This window comes from Miniopterus natalensis, chromosome 7, assembly GCF_054644295.1.
Source record: "Miniopterus natalensis isolate mMinNat1 chromosome 7, mMinNat1.hap1, whole genome shotgun sequence".
Classification (NCBI taxonomy): Eukaryota; Metazoa; Chordata; class Mammalia; order Chiroptera; family Miniopteridae; genus Miniopterus; species Miniopterus natalensis.
Window position 1 is genome coordinate 83,271,932 of NC_142087.1, and position 23,179 is coordinate 83,295,110.

The 23,179-nt window shown below is 60.8% G+C and overlaps 3 protein-coding genes across 3 annotated transcripts; 1 reads left to right on the forward strand and 2 right to left on the reverse strand.

The window, feature by feature from the left end:
- Positions 1-278: 278 nt before the first annotated feature.
- PTK6 (protein tyrosine kinase 6) lies at positions 279-7,298 on the reverse strand. The gene is made up of 8 exons (XM_016202324.2): positions 7,069-7,298; positions 5,311-5,432; positions 4,781-4,941; positions 4,170-4,323; positions 3,163-3,324; positions 2,062-2,243; positions 684-837; positions 279-466 (listed from the first exon to the last, which is right to left on the reverse strand). The coding sequence occupies exons 1-8, from the start codon at positions 7,296-7,298 to the stop codon at positions 279-281; spliced, it is 1,353 nt and encodes a 450-aa protein (XP_016057810.2).
- Positions 7,299-10,308: 3,010 nt separating this feature from the next.
- On the reverse strand, positions 10,309-17,026 carry SRMS (src-related kinase lacking C-terminal regulatory tyrosine and N-terminal myristylation sites). The gene is made up of 8 exons (XM_016202951.2): positions 16,665-17,026; positions 13,180-13,301; positions 12,586-12,752; positions 11,818-11,959; positions 11,569-11,727; positions 10,876-11,057; positions 10,632-10,788; positions 10,309-10,502 (listed from the first exon to the last, which is right to left on the reverse strand). The coding sequence occupies exons 1-8, from the start codon at positions 17,024-17,026 to the stop codon at positions 10,309-10,311; spliced, it is 1,485 nt and encodes a 494-aa protein (XP_016058437.2).
- Positions 17,027-21,566: 4,540 nt separating this feature from the next.
- Positions 21,567-22,547, forward strand: FNDC11 (fibronectin type III domain containing 11). Its single transcript, XM_016203216.2, has one exon. The coding sequence runs from the start codon at positions 21,567-21,569 to the stop codon at positions 22,545-22,547; it is 981 nt and encodes a 326-aa protein (XP_016058702.2).
- Positions 22,548-23,179: the final 632 nt, after the last annotated feature.

Genomic DNA, 23,179 nt, shown 5'->3' on the forward strand with positions numbered 1-23,179 from the left:
ATGCACTGCCCCAAAGGGCCAAGCCCTGGTCCTGACAGCTGGTGGGCAGTGGGCCAGTGCCAGGGACAGTTTCGCTCCCTGTTCTTAGATGGTTCCTAGTTGGGAGAGCCTGGCACGTTCCTGGTGCTGCTGTCTCAGAAGAGGAAGTCTCAGCCCCAGATGGCAGAGGGTGTCTTCTGCCCCAGGACAGGGCAGCCCTGGCTGGAGGAGCTTCCTGCCTGGGTCTGGGAGCTGTTGGTGCTTTTTGCCACCTCCAGGTGGTGGGGAGGGCCCCGCACTCAGATTGGGTTCTCGTATCTGGTGAAGCTGGAGAGCTTCTCCCGCAGGGCTTTGAAGCAGGGCCTCTTCTCGGGGTCCCTGTGCCAGCACAAGAGCATCAGCTTGTGTGCAGTGGGCGGGCACTCAGGGGGGCAGGGCATGCGGTAGCCTGAGTCCACCCTCACGAAGGCCTCATGGTTGGACATGCCTGTGGAAAGTGGGACAAGCAGGCTGTGGCAGCTGGGAGGCTGGTGCCTACCAACTATTGCACCTCCTGGGAAGCTTTGGGCCACACTCACCCTCTGCATGCCCCACACCCATTTCTCAGACCCTACTCCGGACAGTGCTCAGGCGCTCAGAATGGTGTCCAGGTGACAGCCCTCTCCCACCTGCCCACAGTCAGGGGCACTGCTGGGGCCCAGTACCTGGATAGGGTGTCTGACCCCTGCTGAAAATCTCGTGAAGGAGAACCCCGAAGGACCAGACGTCAGACTTGACAGAGTAGTGCCCTCGGGAGAGTGCCTCGGGGGCGGTCCACTTGTAAGGGATGCTGCGGTCATGGGAAAGGTAGATGTCCTCCTGCAATCAGACACGGAGGAGTGAGGGGGGCTGCCTGCTCCCCAGAGCACCGACAGGCATGTGGTGTCCACATGTGGGGCAGGTAAGCAGCTGCCCTGCCTGGAGCTTGGGCACTGTCTGGACACAGGTTGCCACTAGAGGGAGATGCCGCCGGCCTTGGGCCTTGGGGCAGAAGGGAGGACAGGCAGGTGGCAGAGCTGGGAAGTCAGTGTCAGGAAAAGGGTGTCTCCTCCCAAAGGGAACCCAGATATGGGGCAGTGTGAGCCCCAGTAGCACAGTGACCACTATGGTGGAGCCTGCAGATGTGTTCAAGCTCATGAGCTCAGAGATACCAAAAGAAAGGCTGACTGGCCACTGGGAAAACTTGAAAAGGCTGCAGAGTCACAGTCAGCCTGCCTTCCCGAGTGACCTGTCCCGCTGCTGGCCACCGGGTGGGTGAGGGAAATGTCGCGATGAGGAAAGAACCACAGAAGCAACAGTGGGTTAGCAGAGCCTCGAGCAGTCCAGCAATTGCGTTGGTCCACTTGAGGAGCAAAGAAATGGATTCATGGCGTTTGCAAGAATGTGGAAATTGAGCTCTGAGGGGCACGCGATGACTTTGAAGATTACAGTTAATTTGTAAAGGTGTGATTGTGGTGTGGCTGTGTGCTGATTTGGGGTCCTTACATGTATGAAGTGTGTACACGCCAGGGCTGTGGGTGGGGCTGGGCAGGCCAGCGGGTATGAATGTCTGATGGAGGGGCCCCAAAGCACATTGCATAATTCTGACGACATCTGTCTTCCACATTCTCCACAATAAAAACACTTCTTTGAGGGGTGGGCGTTGGGAGATGTTTGCCCTGAGCTCACAGACAACACCTAGCCTCTCCTGGCTGAACCACAGAAGCTGGGGCAGCGACACTGAATTAAGGGGTGAGCAAATGAAGGCTGGTTCCCTGCTTCTAGGACCCATCCAGCAGAGACTTTGGCTCCTCCAACATGCCCCAACAGCCTCTGGGCACTTGTTCTGGCCCCATGTAGCTTCCCTTTCTTCCTGTGCTTCCTGGACTGGCCAGGTGCTGCCATCTCCCCCCCGGCTCCAAAAGGCCCCATGAGCAGCTTCCTGTGTCCCACCTCCCAGAGCTGCAGCCCTCAGCTCCCGTCCCAGCTCAGGTACCCCATGGGAGCCCCCAGCTCCGAGCCCAGAGGAAGCCCTGCCATGCCCCAAGCTGGCCGCAGCCGCACCTTGATGAGCCTGGCCAGCCCGAAGTCCCCCACTTTGCAAATGTTGTTCTCTCCCACGAGGATGTTCCTGGCAGCCAGGTCCCGGTGAATATAATTCTGTGACTCCAGGTAGCACATGCCCTCAGCCACCTGTGAGGCAATGTCCACCAGCTCCAAGACCGGCAGGGCTTTCTCATCGGACTCTGCAGAGGCAAAGGGAGCGGGGTCAGCGGGCGGGGCGCCCTCTCTGCCATGCCTCTTCTGGCTCCTGGCTCAGGGCGCAGGCCGCCTGATTTAAAATTGAGACAGCGGCCCCATGCAGCCCTCTGGGAGGCAGTTCTGTGTCAGCCCAAACGTGGTTCATGCACATCTTTGCACTTCTGGGAACCTGAAGTAAGGTGCTGGGGACTCCAAGGTGTAAGTAAAGAGGCCCCTTCACAGTGCTATTTACACGAAGGAAAACCTTGAAAAGGTCCAACAGGCCACCCACTAGGTGGATGCAGCACACCTGTGTGTGTGTGGGGGGGGTGTAGACTGTCAACAATCATTTCTGAACAGTCAATGACATGGGACAGAGGACAGTGCCTGCAAAGTGCCAGCTTCTGTGAGCAATTCCACATTCAGAGTTTTCCAAATGTTGGTCAGTAAAACTAGATCCCGGTGATCGCATCATGTACCGGACGCCCCTCATCCTACAAATCACCTTTCTTCTCGTCTCAACATCTCTGACATTGAGCCATCTCAGCTCATCTGCAGCCGCTATCTGGCTGGGTGTTAAGTGAAATCATGGGACTTGTCACAGAGGATAAGACTGCCCAGGTAGCTCTGGGTGCAGGAGTCAGGAGGGCTTTTCTTATCGTATTTGTCCTTATTGTTTCTCTCTTTTCTCAAATTCCCACAATGAACAGGTGGTACATTCATCACAAGAGATTTTGCACATTTCTTAAACAGGAAAGGCCTGACAGCCTCAAGAGAGCCCTGGCGTCCTGTGCATGGTGTGGGGGCAAGCAAGCTTTTCTTTTTCTTCCTTAGAGCGTCCTTCCTGTCTGCCCCGCCCCCCGACCCCTGCGACCAGGTATCACTGATCCCTGAAAGCAGCCGTGTGCCACCACTGCCACTTACCCCGCAGGAGCTCCAGCAAGCTCCCCTTGGCCATGAGCTCCGTGATGATGTACACAGGGTCCCCCACGGATGCCACGGCGTACAGTGCCAGGATGTGCTTGTGCCGAAGCTTCTTCATGGCCTGGATCTCCGCCTGGAATGTGTGCTGGTGCAGGAGGTCGTCTGCAGGGATGGGCAGCTCAATGAGTGCAGCCCCAACCCACCCCCCCTCAGTAAACATGGGTGTACTCCTGAGATGCCCAGCTCCCAAGGCCAGGGTACCCAGGCAGACACAGCCCGGTCCCAAGTGCCCCAGCACCCCACCTGGTGTCTCCACTGTGCCCACTCTCTGCTCTGACCACATCCCAGGCACCCTCAGTACCCACTTTGGCCCACACTTGCCCAAGCCAGATACACATGTTCCCATGCACCCTGGGCCCCTGGTTCTTGAATGTGGGATCCCAGCCCCTGGTGCTTCCCAAGGAGATTACAGGTGAATCTGTCAGGTTTCTAGCAATCTAGTGATTTTAGTGGCTTCCCATTTAAGAATTTACCACACTGTTCTGGCCAGTGTGGCTCAGTGGGTAGGGCATCATCCCATATGCCGAAAGGTTGCCAGTTTGATTCCGGGTCAGGGTACATGGCCTGGTTCTGGGCTCGATCCCCAGTAGGGGGTGTGCAGGAGGCAACTGATTGATGTTTTGCTCTCTCTCTCCCTCTCCCTCTCTCTCTAAAAATCAATTTTAAAATCTTTAAAAATAATAATAAAAATGGAATTTTTTAAAATGTGGCATGCCCTTTATAAGTGCGTTTAGGTAAGAACATTTACAATTGAGAGGAAAATGTCACCTTCATATTGCTGTAGGTGCCATGTATGGCACAGGTAAGGCAGTGTGTGGCACATGGGACTATCAGGGCCCTGGAGTTGCCTTGGCCCCCACACCCAGTGATCGAGGCCAAAAGTCCCTGTTGGTAGGATGGGAGGGGTAGGGTGGTCAGGCAGAGCCCCCTGACCTGGGGCCACTCACCTCGGGCAATCACCTTAATGGCCACTCGGACCTGGTCTTTCCAGAGCCCTTCGAAGACCTCCCCAAAGTAGCCGGACCCCAGCTTCCTACAGAGCGTGAACTCCTCCCGAGGCCTCTCCCAGTCTGCACAGTGGGGCAGGGGCTCCAACTCACGCTGAAGGGACAGGCGGGGACACAGGGTAGGGAGGGGTGCCATCACATGGCCCAGCCCATCCTTCAGGAATTCCCTCTGACCCCAGCAGGGGGAGCCCTGGTCAAGAATCCCAGTGTCCAGCACAGGGGCTCTCCAGGGACTGCCCGCTGCTGTGTCCTGTAAACAGGCTAGTAACATTGTCCCAAGTACCACTCAGACAAAACTCCTGTCCTGCTGCTGGCTGGGGCACATGGCCCTTGTCCCAGAGACCATCATTGCTGACCTCTTACAGCCCAAAGTTGAGAGTGAGGGGAAGAGGGGACCCTCTCTGCTCCACCCACAGCTCCCAGCTCTGCAGGACCTCAGCTTCCAGGCAGGCAGAGTCCCCCTGAGTCCCATGCACGACCCTGAGGGTTCATGTCATTGGGGAGAGAGTGCTGCAGGAGAGCAGAGTCCAAGCAGGGGCGGGGTTGCCTACCTTCCAGCAGGGCATTGTCAGCTGCAGGCCGTGTGACAGGCTGTGCACCCTGTGGTGGTCCACGAGCTTGGCCAGGCTGGGGAAGGACACGGCTTCGCTGAGGTGAAACCGGCCAGCACACCTCCAGATCTTGTAGTGCCGCACAGCCTGCCTGCCCCGCACTGAAGCGCAGAGGCACGGGCAGAGGAGGGGCGCTTGAGCAGGGATGAGCACCCTGGGTGCCAACCCCTTCCACCCCGTCCCACAGAGGAGCTCTCAGACCAGGAGGTGCAGGTGGGCCCCACGCCCAGCATCCTGCCCTGTGGTTGTCCCAGTAGTGAAAGGAGAAAACCCAGGCTGAGGACCCCAGGGACAATCGCCCACTGTAGGCCTTAAAGGTCCCCGGAGAAGGGTCTCAATGTCCTGGAAGTCACAGCCAGATGGAGGGGGACAGCCCAGAGAGGCCCGGCCCTCCACACGCAGTGCTCAGGGGCAAGGCGACACCAAGCCAAACCCAGCGACCCCGCAGAGCTTGAGAGGGGCTGTTGTACCCGAGAGGACATAGTCGACACCCGGCTTCTCGCTGACCCTGATCAGGAAGGCCCCTGGCTGGTTGCCGTCTGCCTGCAGTCGGTGCAAGGCTTCTGAGCGGGAAATACAGCCAAAGAACCACCTGTTGGAGGGGGTGGGAGGCAGAAGGTCCAGGGCTCACACTGACTCCGCACTGACTCTACTCTGATCCCTGCCCTGCCCTCCCCCACCCCAGCCCAATCACCTGACCCCCAGCTGCTTTTTCCAACCTGAGGCCCCTTCTTTACCCATCATAGACCCAAAATGTCCCAAGTGGCTGGTTCCAGAAAGTGCCTAGTGACCTGGAGGGGGTAGAGCAGGCACGTATCACCACTCTGCCAGGGTGTCCCCTGTGTGCGGCCAGAGCCACTCTGTCCCAGGGACGTACCATCCATCTCATGAGACCACATTGTTCTGTGATTCTGTGACTACCTTCTACGACTGGGGCCACAGACAGGCTGTGCTCTAGCACCAGGGGCCCTGAGCAGCAGTCCATGCACATGTGACTGTAGTCACACACATGCATTCGCACACTCATACACACACCCACACACTCACCCATCCCAACATGTCAGCAGCCAGAGCCAGGGCATAGGCGAGCCCTGAACTCTGGACTACAGGGTGGGGCCCACGATCTCCCAGGTGACCCCTGTGGCCAGTTGCTCTGCCCTTGGCACCCCAACTCCCTCGGGCACCATTGGAACTCAGGCCCCTGCACTGAAGACCACTGCCCAGTACAGACCCATCCTGCACACCTCAGAGGGCTCCCCTGCTCACCCCCCCTTGCCACCTCCCCCTGCTTCTCCAATGCACGTTCTCGGGCCACCGGGCCTCTACTCCAGCCGGCCCACCCTGTACTACGCCCCGTGTAAGACCCTGCCTCTAAAGCCAGCCTGCTTCAGGCTGAACTTGCCCACTGTCTGTCACCCCCACACATGTCCACTGTGCCGCCCAGCACACAGCGTGAGCTCAAAGTGGGTGCACACTGAGGGCCCTGGGATCAGGGAGCACAGGCAGGCTACTGGGTCCTTCCTGCTGGAACCCCCACCCCCACCCAGAATTCAGAGGAACCAGCCCAGGTCTCGTGGATTCCCCATCAAAGGCTGCCCCTATGGTTCAAGCAGCCTGGGCAGCCTTTCAGGGTGGCCACCGCTTCCCGGAGCCAGTGACGAGGCAGCTGTGAGGGTGCAGGGTGCAGGGAGCAGATGCCTGCAGCCCACACCCGAAGAGGGCATGTCGCAATGACCTTTCTCCTTCCCTAACTAGGTCACACATCTGGTTTCAGTTGTTTGGAAGGTGAGGAGAGCTTGGCTCCCCAAAAGACCTGGCCCTGCCTCAGATTCCAGCATAGACACCGTCACTGCTGGCCGGGCACCCAGAAGCCCACTGTGGCCTCCTCTGTCCTCTCTAGATCCTGGCTCCATGAAGCAATCATGGGGGAGCCCAGGGAAGGGGCCCCATGCCTTCACTTCCCCCACCCCCAGATGTCACTCAGCAAAAACCCAGTCACACTCCTGGGACCAGGATGGTGGGGTCCAGCCCCGACTGGGAGGCCTGGGGAGATGAAATCACAAGTCCCCACCCTCCTTAGCCAGCCCAGCACCCCTGTCCCTCCCCGAACCCAGGCACAGGGGTAGAGAGCTTTGTTCCATGGAAGCCCTCCCCTGACCTCTCAAGGGGCTGCAGGGCCTGGGGAGTGGGGCAGCTTGGCGGCCCACAAGGACCACAGGGACACTCACGGCTCAGACTCCATCGTCTCCTTTTCGGCCAGGTAGTTGTGGGGCACGTAGCCCTCGGCCAGGGCCCCGCCCTCAGCATCCAGCAGTGTGGCCCACCACCACTCCTCCTCCTTCCTGGCCACGTGGAAGAGGTCCCCTGCCTGGAAGCTTAGCTCCTCACCTGTCCTGGCCTCGAAGTCCCAGAGGCCCACGTACTGGGGGCCCAGGTGAGCCTGGCCCCTGGACACCATGGCTGCTAAAGTGGCAGGACCTAGCTGCCTGGCCTTCCTCCCTGCCTCCTGTCACGCGGCTGCTTCGAACACCATGGCTGGGAGGTATGGGTGGGCGGGGCCAACTCTGACAGGCCACCCCCTGCTCAGCCGAGGAGGAGCCTGCTGACTTCCCTGTGACAGGTGGCTCTCCGAGCACCCTGGCCTCCTCTGCCAGGGCCTGGTAGCCCCACCTGTTCTACGAACTGGGGCCAGGTCAGCCTGGGCACTGTTATTGCCTACCTGCTGTGGAAAATGTGCTCGCCAAGTGACCACGTGGCTGGACCTGAGCCCAAGAGAGGGAAGTCAGAGTGACCGGTCAGACAGGGCCCTCATGGGGTCCACCTCAGTGGAACCTGAACTGCGGGGTAGGAGTGAGTCTTGGAGCTGGGGGACAGGGAGAGAGGCCATGGACAAGCCACTCCCTTCCCTCACCCCCAGGGCCACTGGGACTGAGATGGGACAAATGGACAGCAGGCTGCCTCTCTTCTCTCCCTGAAGTCTCCCATGTCCCAATGCCTCCTTCTCACCACAGAGCCCATGCCACACACTCCCTGCTCATGGCGAGGAGCTGGTATGGCCGCCGCAGGAGGTCCAGGGAGGAGCCTGGGTAAAGACCATGGATCTGGGGTCAGCCTGCTGGCCTGGGGCTGAGTCATTTCCTTGTCGGAGGAGGTGCTAAGGATCAGGGATTCTCTGCCAAGACAGGACTGCAAGGCCAAACGAGCATGAATCCTGCCTGTTGGAACCCTCCCTTTCACTGAGGAGAAAGCAACGGCACCACTCACCCTATCTCAAGAGTAAGAGCAGGAGCGTGTGCTGTTTAACAAGGTCATAGATGTGCTGGGCTGGGCAACCCAGCTCAGTTCTGACCAAGCGACTTGGGGAAGGGGCAGCCAGGACTGTGGAGAGGGAAGGGCTCAGAGGGGGCAGGACCACTGGGTGGGTAGGCTGCTTAGTGCCTGTTGAGCCCAGGACCCCCCTAAACCCCCCCAACTGCTCACCAATACACTCCAGTCCCCTCAGCCCTGGGCCTGGCCCACAAACCCATGTCCAGGGGCCTTGAGAGTTACTGGGTACAGATGAGCCTGGAGTTCTGCCTGAGTCACACCAGGAATCAAGAGTTTCGAGACTGGGTGGGTGTCCCGGCCCCACCCAGAGGCTCCGAAGCACAAACCTGTCCAGCACATGGCTGGTGAGACACCCAAGATGATCCCCACGCACACCTGTCTCTCTGGCCGGCCACCACACCCAGCATGTTCCTTTCCTCCCAGGCTGCCTGCCCAGCCCGCCCACACTCACTGAAGCTCCAAGCAAACAGGGAGAGCCTTTCCTGGTGGCCAGAGCCCCTGCCCAGAGGAGTACCTCAGTCTCCCGAACCAGAGGAGCTCAGCTCCAGCCCTCACCTTCTGGAGCTCGCATGCCTGAGCCAGCGCCTCAGCCCAGCACAGGACAGAGGGGTCAGCAGCTGCTGCCCAGGGTCCCAAGAAGCTCAGACGGCACCTTCCCGCCTCTACCCTCCACCCGGGTTGGGGCGGTCTCAGCCTGGGGTCTGAGGCTCTGGGGGCTCCACCCCTCCCCACTCAGCTCTGACCCAAAAAGCCAGACAGATCTGGGCCTAAAGTGGCTGGTTCCTACCTCATCCCCCTGCGCTGCCCCTGCCGTTCACCCTGCCCCAGGAAGCACCCCCACCCCAACTCCAGTCCCAGCAGTGTTCTCTGAGCAGCCCCGGGGCGGGGGGGGGGGACACTTATCTGCACTTGAGAGGCCTGTGATCAGTGGTATAACTGAGGGTGGCCAGCGTGGGGCTCCCAGAAAGGTGGAGGCCGGGCACCCTGAGGGCAGACCCCACCCGCCCGGTCTTGCTGCTCTTCTGCTTGTCCATCCAAGGTGACTGGAGCAGGGCAAGGGTGAGCAAGGCCCAAGGGTGCCGGCACCCACCTCCTCATTTGATGTCAACTGTGGCCTGAAATCAGCGTGCTGGAGGCAGGTGTGCTCTGGAAACACTGCTTCCTTTCCCCAGAGAGCTGTCGCCCAGTTGCCTGCCTTCAACGGCACCCCCGTCCACTGCACAGTCAGACTGGCACCTGGGCCTGCACCGCCGAGGCAGAGATGGGGCAGCCTCCCTGACCACAAGGGTCACCCGCCCCCAAAACTGCCACCCAGCCATCAGCCTGACCTTCCTGTGATCTGACCCAGTCCCCCACCCACCCCTTCAATCCCAGCCCAGTGAGATGGAAAGGACTGTTCACGCAGCTCCTGCAGGAGGTCATGTGCCTCTGGCTCCCCTGCTCTGGGCACCAAGATGCCCTAGGGTGGGGCCTGGGCCACTGGGGGCCAGTTCTCCCTCCGCCATGATAAACCAGCTGGTAGACCACCCATCAGCTCCAGCTCTTGCTCTGGTTGGGGGCTGAGATCCGTGCATGACGCATGTTTGTGTGTGTCTCACTTAGTCCACACTTATTTATTGGGTACTGCCTCCCTGAGCACACAGGTCGGCACACAGGCAGCAGTGTGCATGTGGGAGATGGTGGCTTCATCCTCGCGTGTACCCAGTACCTGGGGTCAGCCTGGGAGCCGCTGCATCAGGCCCTTCAACAAGGCCCTGGAGGGACTTTGGAGAAAATTAGGAAGCCACACCTGTTGCTCTTGACCCTGGAAGGGACCTCAGCCAGGCTCTGGGCTTCTCCACCCAGCCTCCCTGAGGCGGGAGGAAACACGGGCTCCACCTGGCCTTCTCTGCTGAGTTCTACCCCTGCCAGGAACACGGCTACACCGAGCAGAGGATGCCAGCCCCTCTCTTCTCTGAGTGGGTGGGCATCTGCATATGTCGGCCGGTATGCACACACGTGTGCATGTCACCATGTGAGGCCCATGACCAGGGCTCTGCAGGCTGGCGGTCCCACACCCCTGTATGAGTTGAGGCAAACACTGTCCTGAGGAGGAGGCCTGCGGGGAGGAGTAGCCCAGCCCTGGAATCCAGTGCCCCAGGTCACGTGAGGGCAGGGTGGAGGCGCCCGTGGATGGTGCCCAGCTTCTCCTGCAGCACTGCGAAGGCCGGCCGCTCCTTGGGGCTGCCTTTCCAGCACGCCAGCATGAGCGCGTAGGCCTCGGCAGGGCAGGCGGCCGGGCGGGGCAGCCGGTACCCCCTTGCAATCTGCTGCAGCGTCTCGTGGTTGCTCATTCCTGGAGAGGAGGAGTCATTGTGGATCCCTCCCCCAGCCCTTGCCAGGCTCTGCCACAGGGACAGCCTGGAAGCCTCGTGCTCCTTCAGGGGTGAGGGACACCCAGGGCAGGGTGTGCTTGGCTGCTTACCTTCATAGGGACACTGGCCATAGGTGAACACCTCATAGAGCAGCACTCCGAAGGACCAGACATCCGACTTCTGGGAATACACACGGTAGTTGGCGGCCTCCGGCGCCGTCCACTTTACAGGGATCTTGGAGCCGCTACTCGGGGAGTAGACGTCGTCCTGGTGAAGGGACACCATGGTGGGATGGGTGAAGTGGGCCCTCCCCTCCCACCTGCTCCATGGCTTGGCAGGGTCAGCAGCACTGACCTTGAGCAGCCGGGCCAGGCCAAAGTCAGCCACTTTGCAGGCCAGGTTGTCGCTCACAAGCACGTTCCTGGCGGCCAGGTCTCGATGCACAATGCGCCGCCCCTCCAGGTAGCTCATGCCCTCAGCCACCTGGCAGGCAAAGCCCAGCAGGACAGGCAGGTTCAAGGTACGACCTTCAGGGCCTGCAGGGCAGCCAACCGTCAGGGGATGGGCCTCTTCCAGGTCACTACCCTCTGCGCCTCAGTTTCCTTGTTTGAGACAGGGTGCACCCTGTGCGGCTACAGTGACTGCTTGGGACAGGCTACTCCTTGGCAGCCTGGCCTGGGTCCTCAACAGAGACAAAGACAAAGAAGGGCCAAAGTGGGGAGAGGACACCGGGCTGGGCTGAGTCCATATTGACCTTGTTCAGGGGCTGGTGATGCAGACAGACCCACCCCACCTGCACTCTGCCCAGCCTGGAATCCAATGCTCTGACTGTCCCTCCACAAGGCCCAGACCAGGCACAGACCAGGGGCTCTGAACCCGCTCTTGGACCCCGCCCACCACAGCCCTCTGGGCCACAGAAAATCTAGCCTCCAGCAACAAGGCCTGGAGCCCATCAAAGGCCTGTGCCAGAGGGGGGCAGGTGTTGTTGTCCCTAGGCCAAGAGGTCATGTGCCCACAGACAGTCTGCCAGCAGGGCTTGGTACTCACTGCCCAGGAAGGCCTGCAGGTTGCCCTTGCGCATGAGCTCAGTGACAATGTACACAGGCTCGCCGGTGGAGCACACGGCATGCAGCTGGATGAGGCGCTCGTGCTGCAGGCTCTTGAGTGTCTGGATCTCCTTGGCGAGGTCAGCAAGCTTCATGTCAGCTGCAGGAGAGGGTGCAACTCCAGGACCCACCCATACCACCAAGGGCTGCCTGGGGCTCCAGGAGTCAGAGGCAGCAGGGCCTCACCCACCTGATTTGATGACCTTGATGGCCACGGGCACAGAGCTGAGCCACAGGCCTTCCCATACCTCCCCGAAGTAGCCTTCACCCAGCTTCCTCTGCAAGGCGAACTCTGAGCGCGGCCGCTCCCACTCATCCTGCTCAGGGGGCTTCTGTGGGGGAGGGGGCATTCAGTGCCTCTGCCTGTGCCCAGGGCAGAGCCACACAGGGACGGGCCTCCGCCCTAGCACATATTCAGTGCTGGCTCTGGCTGGAGCAAGGGGTGTCAGGTGCTGACCTCCCCTGGCCTAGCCCTGACTGCTTCCAGACTTAAGTGGGGCCTTTGCTGGGGGAGGACATCTGTCCACAAACACTCATTACTGCCCCAGTCAGGCTGTCATTATGGGACCAGAGGAACTGGGTCACAGCCCTGGCCCCTCGGCAAGACGGCCACTCTGGGATGGTGGTGGTGAACTGCAGCTCCAGCCCAGGTGTGGATCCTCGGGATCAGCATCTCTTCCCACAGCTTCTGCCCTGAGTCTGGGGCTGCTGAGGGCATCTTCCCCAGACGTGCCCCAAACTCACCCCTGCCCTCCTCACTGCTGCCTGCAGTGCCTGGTATCTCCCATCCAGGACTCTCAGGTGAGAGCAGACCCAGCCTCGGGGCAGGGCCCCAACCAAAGTGTGGAGGGTTCACCAGGTGTGGGCTCTCGGGCCTCATCAGATCCCCGCTCACCCTCTGGGCAGTGTGTGAGGCCTAGTACGGGCTGGGCAGGTGGCAGAGCGGGGGCAGGCCCACCTGGGACACGCAGGGCTGCAGCAGCGGGTTCTGGATCAGCTTCCAGTTGGCCTTGTAGTACGTGAGCAGCTCCTCCAGGCTGGGGAAGAGACGGTCCTTCTGCAGGTAGAAGCTGCCGTCAGCCGCCGTGGAGATGCGGTAGTGGCGGACTTGAGCCTGGGCCCGGACTGGGAGGGTGCAGAGATGGAGGCTGTGTCCAGACTCTGCACCACCGCAGCCAGGAGACTGCCACCACCCTCCTGGGGCCTGAGACAGCCGGAGCCTCATGGAGGAGGAGGGAATGTGGGAAGCTACAGGCCGGAGGAGCGGACAGGGGCTGGAGTGGGCCCTTGCCAGCTGTGTACACAGAGCACAGAGTGGGTGCTCAGTGGGTGATGGCAAGTGAGAGAGTCCAAGAGGTGGATGGGGAAAGGACGAGATGAGCAGGTAAGCTCATGAACAAGAGGACGAACACTTGAAGCCACCAGCAGGGAGCGCTGTCAGGCCCTAGGTGGGGCTAGGCATGGGCAAGGACCCTGAAATCAGGAGTGTTCTAGCCTGGTGGCAGCTAAACAGGGTGCCCCACGGGGACAGGGGCATGAGGGGCCCTTGTACCTGACAGTGAGTAGTCTCCTTGGCTGCTCTCACTGGGCCGGACAAGGAAGGCCCCTGGAGCGTTGACCGGGGACAGGAGCAGCTGCTGGGCCTGGGTGCGGCTGATGCCGCTGAAGTACCAGCTGCTAAGGGCGAGTGTAGCAGTCACTAGGTAGGTCCAGCCCTAGTGCCCCCTGCCCCACACTGGTAGAGGCCCCATGTGCCCGCTCTGTGCCCCAAGCCCCGGCCCTCAGTGCTGGGCCTCCAGAGTTGTCAGAAGGACCTCTTGGGCCAGCATGGAACTGACAGACACCAGCAGTGACATTGTCAGTTGAGACTGTCCGCTCGCCTCAGCCACAGGCTCTCCATTAGTCTTGCTCACAAAGTGACCACAGCCTTGGCCACAGGCTAACAGTTAGCCTGGCCACAGGCCAAACTTGCCGAACTCAAGAAAGCTGGGTCCCTGCAAGAGGTCCACTGGGAACCAGGGCACCTTGATGATGTCTGGGTGTATAGGCTGGGCTGCAGGTGTGGCCGGGGAGGACCATGGGTGCCACCTGGCTGGGCCTGGCCAACATACCTTGCGATGTCATAGGTGGTGTGGGAGAAGCAGCCTCAGTCCTGGAGCAGCTGGGAAGGCCCTAAAGGAGGTGGCCTGAGTCTGGCTGGGCAGGTGGTCAGGAGAGGCTGGGAGTGGGAGACTGGGGAGGCTCAAAGCATCCAGTGCCCACCTCTGAGGAGCCCTGCCCAGCACAGGCCAGCCTAAGCCCCCCACTCTCTGCATACAGAGCTGCTCCCGTGAAGACCACCCTAAGCACCAGGGTGGCAGGGGTCCCAAGCACCCACTCCTCAGTCTGTATAGGATTCCCAAACACTAGGAACCCCCACATCTGAGCTTGGGGTGGGGCAGGGCCCACTCATCTCACACCCATCTGGGCCAGCACTCTACCTGGGTCAGGCCAGGTGTGGCTACTGGCGCCACTCCATCACCTGTGTCTATTCCCCAAAGCCCACATTGGGGAACCTCATACCATAGATAGCTTCCCTTCCTGGAGCCTCCTGATACCTGAGGTTCCTGGGGACTCAGTGGCAAGAGGCCTGCCCCCAAGGGGGCCACAGATGTTCAGGGGCAGCCTTATGAGCACAGCCCCTCGTCCATCCTAAGGGACAGCATAGGGACCTGGCTCTCAGACCACCTGGAGGGCCCAAAGCATGACTCAAAGCAAGTCAATATAAGGTGGGGTGCCCTGGAAAAGATGGGACCAAGTGGGCACAGCTGTGTAGGTGGGTGCTGCTGGAGCCAGAGGTGAAGACAGGACCTGGCAGGAGGAGACAGAGACAGACCTGTGCCCACCCTGGGGAGCTGTGGGGAGGGGGCTGAAAACCAATGTGGCCAGAGCCATGGGGCTAGACTGGGATGGACAGAGAGCAAATCAGAGACAGAAGAGGTGGAGTGCTGGTGGGTAGAAAGGCAGAGGCCTGGGAAATACTGGGAGATAGCATCAGTAGGCAGGACAGGCGGGGAAGAGTCGAGGACCCGTGGGTGGACCTTACATGGGTCCCCAGAGACAATATGTGGTGGGGCAGCAAGCTCAGGAACACCTTGATTGGGGAACAGGAGGTAGAGCCTTGAGGCTGTCAGACTATGTCCACACCCACCGAGGGCCTTCTGCAGCCAGGCCTGCCTTCTGGGGCCTGCCAGCCAGGGAGAACGTCTCAGATGTGAAGGGGCTACAGCGGGCCTTCCCAGGACAGCAGGGCCTGGTGGGACCAGGAGAAGCAGAGGCTTCCCCATCCCAGCCCTCCCCTGTAGCCACAGGGCCTGGAGTAAAAGCTAAGATCCTGTGCACACCCTGGGCTGCAGAGATGTTCTCTGGGTCCCCCCCTGGGGCGTGGGGCCGTGGGCGAAGTAAGATTGTAGAGGGGCCCTCAACAGCTTGGGAGCAATGAGGCCTCACCGTGGAGGTTGAGGGCCAGGCCCACCAAGCTGGTCTGGCCCAGGGACAGGTGTCTGGGGTTAATGACCCTGTGAGTGTGATCAGCCCTTTGATCTCCAACCCAAGCAAATAGTCATTAGCTCTTCCTCTTGGCAGCCCCTCCCCACCCCCAAGCTCTGCCAGCCTTTCCCAGGAGTGGCTCTGGCTTTGCCCTCCACACCCACAGTGACTGTGTGCCCTCTCTATTGGAGTGGCCGCTCGGTCCCAGGCGTGGGATGGGGCCAGAAGGCACCTTCCTGTCACTCAGGCTTCCCCCCAATCTGCAAATCCCCCAAGAAACTGGAAATGGCCTGAGTGAGGCTGAGACCCAATGCCGGTCTACAAGGACATGTCCAGGACTCAGGCCTGGCCCGTGTCTGAGTGAGGTCTGCACAACCTGCTCACCGAGCAGCTTCTGGCCTGACCTCACCCAGCACACCACCTCCATGCAAGTTGGGGCTGGGAGGAAGCAACTCTGCCCCGTGTGCCCTAGCAGCCCCCCATCCATCTAGACATCAGAGGTTGCAATGGCCACCACAGCTAAAGACTCCCTGCATTCAGGGGAAAGATGGGTTGGGATTGTGTCCAGGATTTGGGTGCAATGCTTGAGGCCCATTGACCCTGTCCGCCACCATATGGCAGGGCGCTGCTCAGAGCTGGCACACAGCTATTCCAGGAGACCACCCTGTCCTATGGACCTGGAGCTTGAGCTGAGAGGTCACCTCCTCTAAGAAGCCCTCCTGGAGAGCCCCCACCCTCTTCTTCCTCTCATGATGACTGGCGTGCAAACCTCCAGATATTCACGCTGGCTACTTTCTGCTTGTGGACTGACGCTGCCCTCAGTGCCTCAGGTACTCTGTGCTCCCCCTACCTGTGTCCACTCCCCAAAGAGCCCCTTTCCGAGCAATCCCAAAGGCCAGGGTCATGTCTGCCCCATACCTGGCCCAGTGCAGGTGGAGGGGGCCTGGATGAATGTGGATGAGGGAGAAGGGCAGGTAAACGCACCTCTCTGACCTAGCTGTGCCTCCCTCCACCCCCCAGTCACGACCTTACCACTTCCCCCCTCAGAGCACAAGAGAACGTCCGATGGCCTCTCTGCACACTCATGTCCTCACTGGGAGCTCCAAGAGCACAGGGGCTGTGTGTGTCTCACTCGAACAGCATCCAGACCCTTGCCCCTGCCCTCCAGCAGTGACCACTTAGCAGTGACCACATTCCACCTTGTGGAATGTGCCTCCTAGAATGCTCCATCCAGGGCTGAGTCCCTGTGTGAGAGTAAGAGGGCCTTCCTGATCATCCAGACAGACAGAGTCCAGTGTGACAGGCATACACGCTGTCCAGCTGACCTACTGCTGGACCTGACCCGGAAGAGTCACTGCTGTCCGTGGTCCAAGCTCTGTGTTCACTGCTGTGAGGCAGGGCCAGGAGGAACTTGCTGCTGAGTGGGCGAAGGACCCCACCGTGATCCTGGACTGGCGACCCCCAGGCTCAGCCCACTTGTTTCTGACTCCCAGAGCAGATGGTACTCACAGTTGGTCTGAGAGCATCTCCGGGGTGGCCTTGGCCAAGTAGGCAATAGGCACGAGCCCCACGCTGGGCCTGCCAGCAAGCCTGCGGGCAAAGATGTAGTCACCCTCCTCCTTCAGGGCCAAGAGGCTGTCCCCACGGCTGAAGCTCAGCTCGCCTGCACACCGCGCAGTAAAGTCACACAGTGCCTTGAAGAGCTGCCCGGGCGCAGGGGGGCTGCAGAGCGCAGGGGCTGGGGACTCCAGCTCAGAGTGAGCATCAGGGTCCGGGAAGCAAGGGATGCTGTGGTCCTGGGCGTCTGCCGGCCAGATCTTGTCCCAGAAGAAGGACAGGAAGGACAGCCGCTTCCTGAGGAAGGGCTCCATGTTCCAGTGTGTCCTGAGCTTGGTCCCCATGCCTCGCCCAGGGCCCTGAAAGGGAGGGGACTTCTGAGGAGGGAGAAACTGGAAGGGCCGGTGGGACGGCAAGTGGCAAATGTCAGAGCCTGGAGCCTTGCTGCGCTGACCCCGTCCCAGCTAGGGCAAGGTGTGGGGTGGCAGGTCAGTGCAGAGGACTCCCTTACCCCTGCCCCCCACTCCCCACAAGCAAGAGCAGGCGTGTACAGCTCCGGGTTGGTGCTCAGACAAGGTTGGGGGCAGGGTGGCCCTTTAGCCCCCACCCCCTCCAGGCCACAGACAGCTGATCCTCTCCTAGACCTCTGTGGGCAGGACCTGTCCTCCAGTCTTCAGAGCCACTTGGGGCTAGGGCAAGAACAGTCCCTGAACCAGCCTGGGGGGCGGGGCCTGAGTGGGGTCTGGGGTGGGGCCTAGGGCAGGGCCTGGGGCAGGGGTGTGGAGGGATGTGAGTGAGGTGGAGGTCCCCCACAGCACTGGGGATGGTCAGATAAAGAGGTTCAAATCCTGCTCTCAGGCTCACTAGCCACAGGCAAGGTGCTGACCTCTCCGTGCCTTGATTTCCCCGTCTGTAAGAACACTGAGCTCACAGTGAAGTAGTGAGGACACAGACTAGGTTTGCTGGGGTGAGCAGAGGCCTTCCAGCATGCAGGCTGAAGCTGGTGTCCCGAGGTCCCACCCCATGGGACGGAATGTGTTCATGTGTGTGGAAGGCACATGATGGGATGTCTGTGCTCAGGTGCACCCCCTTCCCCCAGGGCTGTGACCTCCAGACCACCAGACTCACCACCCTCAGGGGCCAGGGTCGCTCTGCCAAGGGCAGCACAGCCTGGGCTGCAGACAGAGTCCAGTGAGACTGAAAACAGACAGGGCGGTGCCTTGGGCGTCGCTCAGAGAGGAAGGGCTGACTGGGGCTGCACACAGCCTTCGGGGCAGGCACAGTGCCGAGAGGGAGGCTGGTCCTCAAGGCTCCACACCGCAGGGCTCCACTTGCACAAGGCTCTCCACAGAGAGCAGCGGTCGCCGAGGGCTAAGGGGGCACGGGACTGGGCGGGGAGTCGGCAAGGCTAGAAAAGGTGGTGTGGAGTCCCTGTGGGGCTGGGGCTCCTGCCTCTGGAAGGCGGCGTCGCTACCCTGCTGTGATCTTACACGGAGCTTCTACAACAGGCAACGGGTTCCTGGTGTCTCTCAACTGGGCATGATCTACACCGACCTCAAGTTAAAAGTTCAATTATAAAAAATTAGCTGAGGAACACGAAATAGAAAAAAGGGTGGGGCCAAAGAGCAGGCAGAGGGTACCTGGCGCAGAGCGGCGCTGCCGTGTGCCCCACCCCTCTGCGGGTGGGCTGCAGGGCTGGGGGATCTCCCTCCCCTCTACCTTCAGACAGCATCCCCCCTTTCCAAACCATACAGCCCTTGCCCCTCAGACCCTTAAATAGCAACAGCTCAGTCCTGGCCAGTGTGGTTCAGTAGATAGAGCATTGGCCTTCGCACAAAAGGGTCTCAGGTTCGATTCCTGATCAAGGGCATGTACCTGGGTTGCAGATTCAATCCCAGGCCTGGTTGGAGTTTGTGCAGGAGGCAACCAATCCATGTGTTTCTCTCACATTGATGTTTCTCTCTCTCTCTCTACCTTCCACACTCTCTAAAAATCAATGGAAAATATATCCTTGGGTGAAGGTTAACAAAAAAATAAACAAAAAATGACAACAGCTCTCATTGTTGAGTTAGAGCCCAGGTTGGAGCAAGGAGGGCAGACCAGGCCCCCAACAGCACCCTCCCCATGCCCCACCTCCTGGGGCTTCCACCCAGGCCTGGACCTGAGGATGGCTGATGGGCAGTTAGCCAGGGGAAGACTCCTCCCAGGACAGGATCACTCAGAGGGGTGGGATTCAGTGGAGGGGCTCTGGCTACAGAACAGACTGGGAGGGGACTCAGGGACAGACACCCTATCTTGGAAGGGGCTCCACCACTGACCTCCGGGGGGGAGCAGACAGGATGGCATGAGGAGGCATCCCTGCCTGTTCAGTCGTCCCCAAGGTGTGCAAGGGGTGTCTTGGGGTGTCAGACTGACCACTGTGGGTGGGAGACCCAGGCTGACTGAGAGGTCCTAGAGATCCTGAGCCTAGCTGTCCACTACAGGTGAGGCTCCAGGGGCTGAGAACACCCCTGAGGGGCTCCTGGAGCCGTGGTGACCCCATTTATCCAGACCAGGATCAGGGCCACCAGCGTGGGAGAGAAAGCCTGCAGTCCGTTCACCAGGGTGACAAGCGTCAAGCACCTGGCAGTTCAGGTGGTCCCTGCCTCTCAGTAGCTCCACCGAGGGGTTCCCGGGGAGGCATTCAGCCAGGGGTGCAGCAGGAGCCCCCTCGAAATAACCCAAGGCTGCAGCCCCAACCAGAAGCCGGGTCTAGGGGGTGCTGTGTCCGCAAGGAGGCTCAGGGACCCGCCTGAGCGCCGCCGGCCTCCGGTTATCCCTCTGACCGGACCCTAAGCCAGCCTGGCTCTCGAAGCCCGTGCGCTGGCTCCGGGGTCCCCGGGAGGCGAGCGAGGCCCCCGAACTGCTCCCCAAGCCAAGGCCCGCGGCGGAGCCCGAGGCTGAGGCCGGCTGAGTCCAGCGGCCCCTCGGTCCAGGCCCCGGGACCACAGCGCGCCCCCGCCCCGCCCCGCCCGCAGCCCTCCGGGCGGGGCGGGGCGGGGCGGGGCGGGGCGGGGCGGGGCGGGGCGGGGCGGGGCGTCACAGAGGCCGGCGATCCCCATGGTAACCCGGGGGGGGCCGGGCGCGACGCCGGACGCCCGGGCTCCGCGCACAGTGGCCGCAAGGCTCCGCGCGCTCCAGAGGCCCGGCAAGTGCGTGCGGGGCAGGCTGCGGGAGGGCCCGGCGGGAGGGGGTGCGGGGGAGGCGGGGGGGGGGCCTGGCCGGAGGGGGTGCGGGGGAGGGGAGGCGGGGGCCTGGGCGGGAGGGGGTGCGGGGGAGGGGAGGCGGGGGGTGCGGGGGGGGGAGGCCTGGGTGGGAGGGGGTGCGGGGGAGGGGGTGCGGGGGAGGGGAGGCGGAGGGAGGGGAGGCGGGGGGGGGCCTGGGGGCCAGGGTTATACAGCAGGGCCAGAAGGCAGGGCTCTGGGTAGGCGGGCCAGGGCTCCAGAAGACCCTTCCTCGGAGTTTACACCAGCCAGTCTGTGGTTTTCCACCTGGGAAACTGTTAGCGACTGGAAACATCCCTGACCCCTGCTCAGATCCGGGGGCAAGAGTTACCGCCAGAAGCCAGAGCAGGACTTAGGCCGTAAGTCCTGGGTTCCTGGTTTGGGCAGGGACCTCACCCCACTACCTGATCTGACCTCCTCTGCCCCAGGAAGGTCAAAGACTGACCTGTGGGGAGGGACGGAGCCGGTCCCAACCTTGCCCTGTCACTTAGCAGTGGCTTCTTGGGTAAGTCACTTGACTTACTGGGTCACCCTGTAACTCACCTAATCCTTGGGTTGCTGGGACAACCTGAGCTTTTCCAGGTGACGCCACAACCCTGGGGATGGCTGGGACATGGGACAGCAGCCAGGGATGCTGGCTCCTTTTCCAAAGAGCCCCAGCTTGCAGTGGCAGTCCTTGTGGACTTTCGGCCTGCCACAGCTGGGGCTGCATCCAGCTATGGGGTGCACTGACACGCGGAGCTGGAAACCTGGGGGGAGTCGTGGCCCCGAAACAGCTTCAGGCTCTGGGGTCAGTGGCTGGCGTCAAACCCTGGATGGAGAGCAAGCTGCAAAGCATTTTAGCCTCAGGCACCCATCTGTAAGTGGGAGTGACAGGATCTTAGGGTCTTCCAGGCTTTCCTGTGGAGTCAGTGAGGCACTTGAGGCTCCAGGACACAGCAGGGGCTCAGTAACTGGGAGCCAGCATGATTATTACTCAGATCTGAGGCCTGGGGTCACCCTGCCTCCCAGCTGACCCTGGTCACCAACTGGACTGTCTTGGGGTGAGCCTGGCCCTCTGCTATGCACCTGCAGTGAAGTATGGAGGGCCTGAAGGGCATGGTGTCTCCAAGGGGAGTCCTATGCTGCTTAGACAGGATCACACTGAGTCTTCTCAGTGGCCCCAAGGAACACTGTTACCCCATTTCAGATGAGGACCTGAGGCCTTTGCCAGGCCACAGAGCTGGTCAGTGGCTGGGCTTTCTGCTCAAATCATCCTGGCCCAGAGCCCAGCCCTGGTCTCAGCCTTGCCCTGTGTCCTCACAACCAACCATCAGTAGTGTTTACCCCTAAATGCCTACTTTTCATGACTCTGCAGCCTTCCCACTGGCCCTCCAGGCAGCCTCTTCCAGAGAAAGGTGCTCCCCACTAGGTCCTCCCCCAGGAAGTATAAGGGGCCCAATGTGGGGGGCAATAGGTCTGAAATCACTCACACACACACACACACACACACACACACACACTACCCCAAGTGAGCCCCGGGTGGGTAGCAGAGGCCAGCCTCGCCTCGCTGTCCCACTCATGCCCCACCCTCCACCCTTCCCTCCAGACAATGAGCTTCCAGGTGACAGGCCTGGGCCTGGACAAGATGAAGCTGGATAGTCCCCAGTCCTTCCTGGACCAGGAGGAGGTGGAAGAGGCTGAGGACCGGCAGCTGCTGGAGCCAGAGGCTTGGAGGACCTACACTGCACGCCGCAACGCGCTGCGGGAGTTCCTGACCTGCGACCTGAGTCCCCACCTGCTAAAGCGCCACCATGCCCGTATGGAGCTGCTGAGGAAGTGCTCCTACCACATTGAGATTCTCCCCAAGCACCTGGCCCTGGGCGACCAGAACCCGTTGGTGCTGCCCAGCACCATGCTCCAGCTCATCGACCCCTGGAAGTTCCAGCGCATGAAGAAGGTGGGCACTGCGCAGACCAAGATCCAGCTTCTGCTGCTTGGAGACCTGCTGGAGCAGTTGGACCATGGCCGCGCCCAGCTGGACGCCCTGCTCGAATCGCCTGACCCGCGGCCCTTCCTGGCAGGCTGGGCGCTCGTGGAGCAGCGGCTGGCAGACCTGTCAGCTGTCATGGACAACTTCCTGGCTATGATGGTGCCGGGACGTCTGCACATCAAGCACCGCCTGGTGTCTGACGTCGGTGCCACCAAGATCCCACACATCCGGCTCATGCTCAGCACCAAGATGCCTGTCATGTTCGACCGCAAGGAGTCAGTGGCCCACCAGGACTGGGTCACCCTGCGCTGGTTTGTCACCATCCAGCCAGCAGTGCCGGAACAGTTTGAGCTGCGCTTCAAGCTGCTGGACCCACGGACACAGCAGGAGTACCTGCAGCGCGGCCTCATCCCCGTGGCTGCCTGCACCTTTGATGTCCACAACCTGCTGCCCAACCGTGTCTATAAGTTCACCGTCAAGAGGGCGGAGAGCTACACACTCGTGTACGAGCCCTGGAGGGACAGCCTCACCCTGCAGACCAGGCCGGGGTCTCCTGAAGGGCTCGCCACTAGTCGGCTGGGCAAGCCGGGCCGCCCCTGACCGCAGCTTCCAAGAGATGATTTTCTAATATTTATCCACTAATAAAGAGGAGTATAAACGCACACTCACAAAGAAGCAAACCTACTTACATTCTCAGGGCGGCAGCAGCCACATGAGTGTTTTTCCTGACTCAGCCCAGCCCGCCCATGAGCCCCAGGCCCCTGCAACTCCTACTCCCTTTTCTGTAGGGGGGCCCAGGCTGGACATTCCAGGACAGCTGACCCCTGGAGCAAGAAGTGTCAGCCCTGGCACCTGGCTGCCACCGGCAACGATGACAGCTGCTCCAAGGGGCTCGGCTACTTCAGCCCCTGCCTCTCCCCATCACAATAACCAGCCATATGACCTCAGCACAGGCTCTGGCCACCTTTCCTCCTTCCTAGGCTGGGTTCCCCAAGAGGGGATGATACCCCCAGGTCCTGCCCAGACTCCATTGGGGGCAGTCATGGCCCCAGCACTATTGCCCCAGTTTTATCTGGATCAAAGTGCCTGAGGCCAAAAGGACATTTTCTTTTTAAAATGACAATAAAAGTCTTATATTTTCCCCAAATGAAGCTGAAGTTCATCTGCACACCCATCCTGAGGTGGGTGAGGGTCCTAGGCAAGGGAACCTGGCATGGAGCATCCCCAAGACA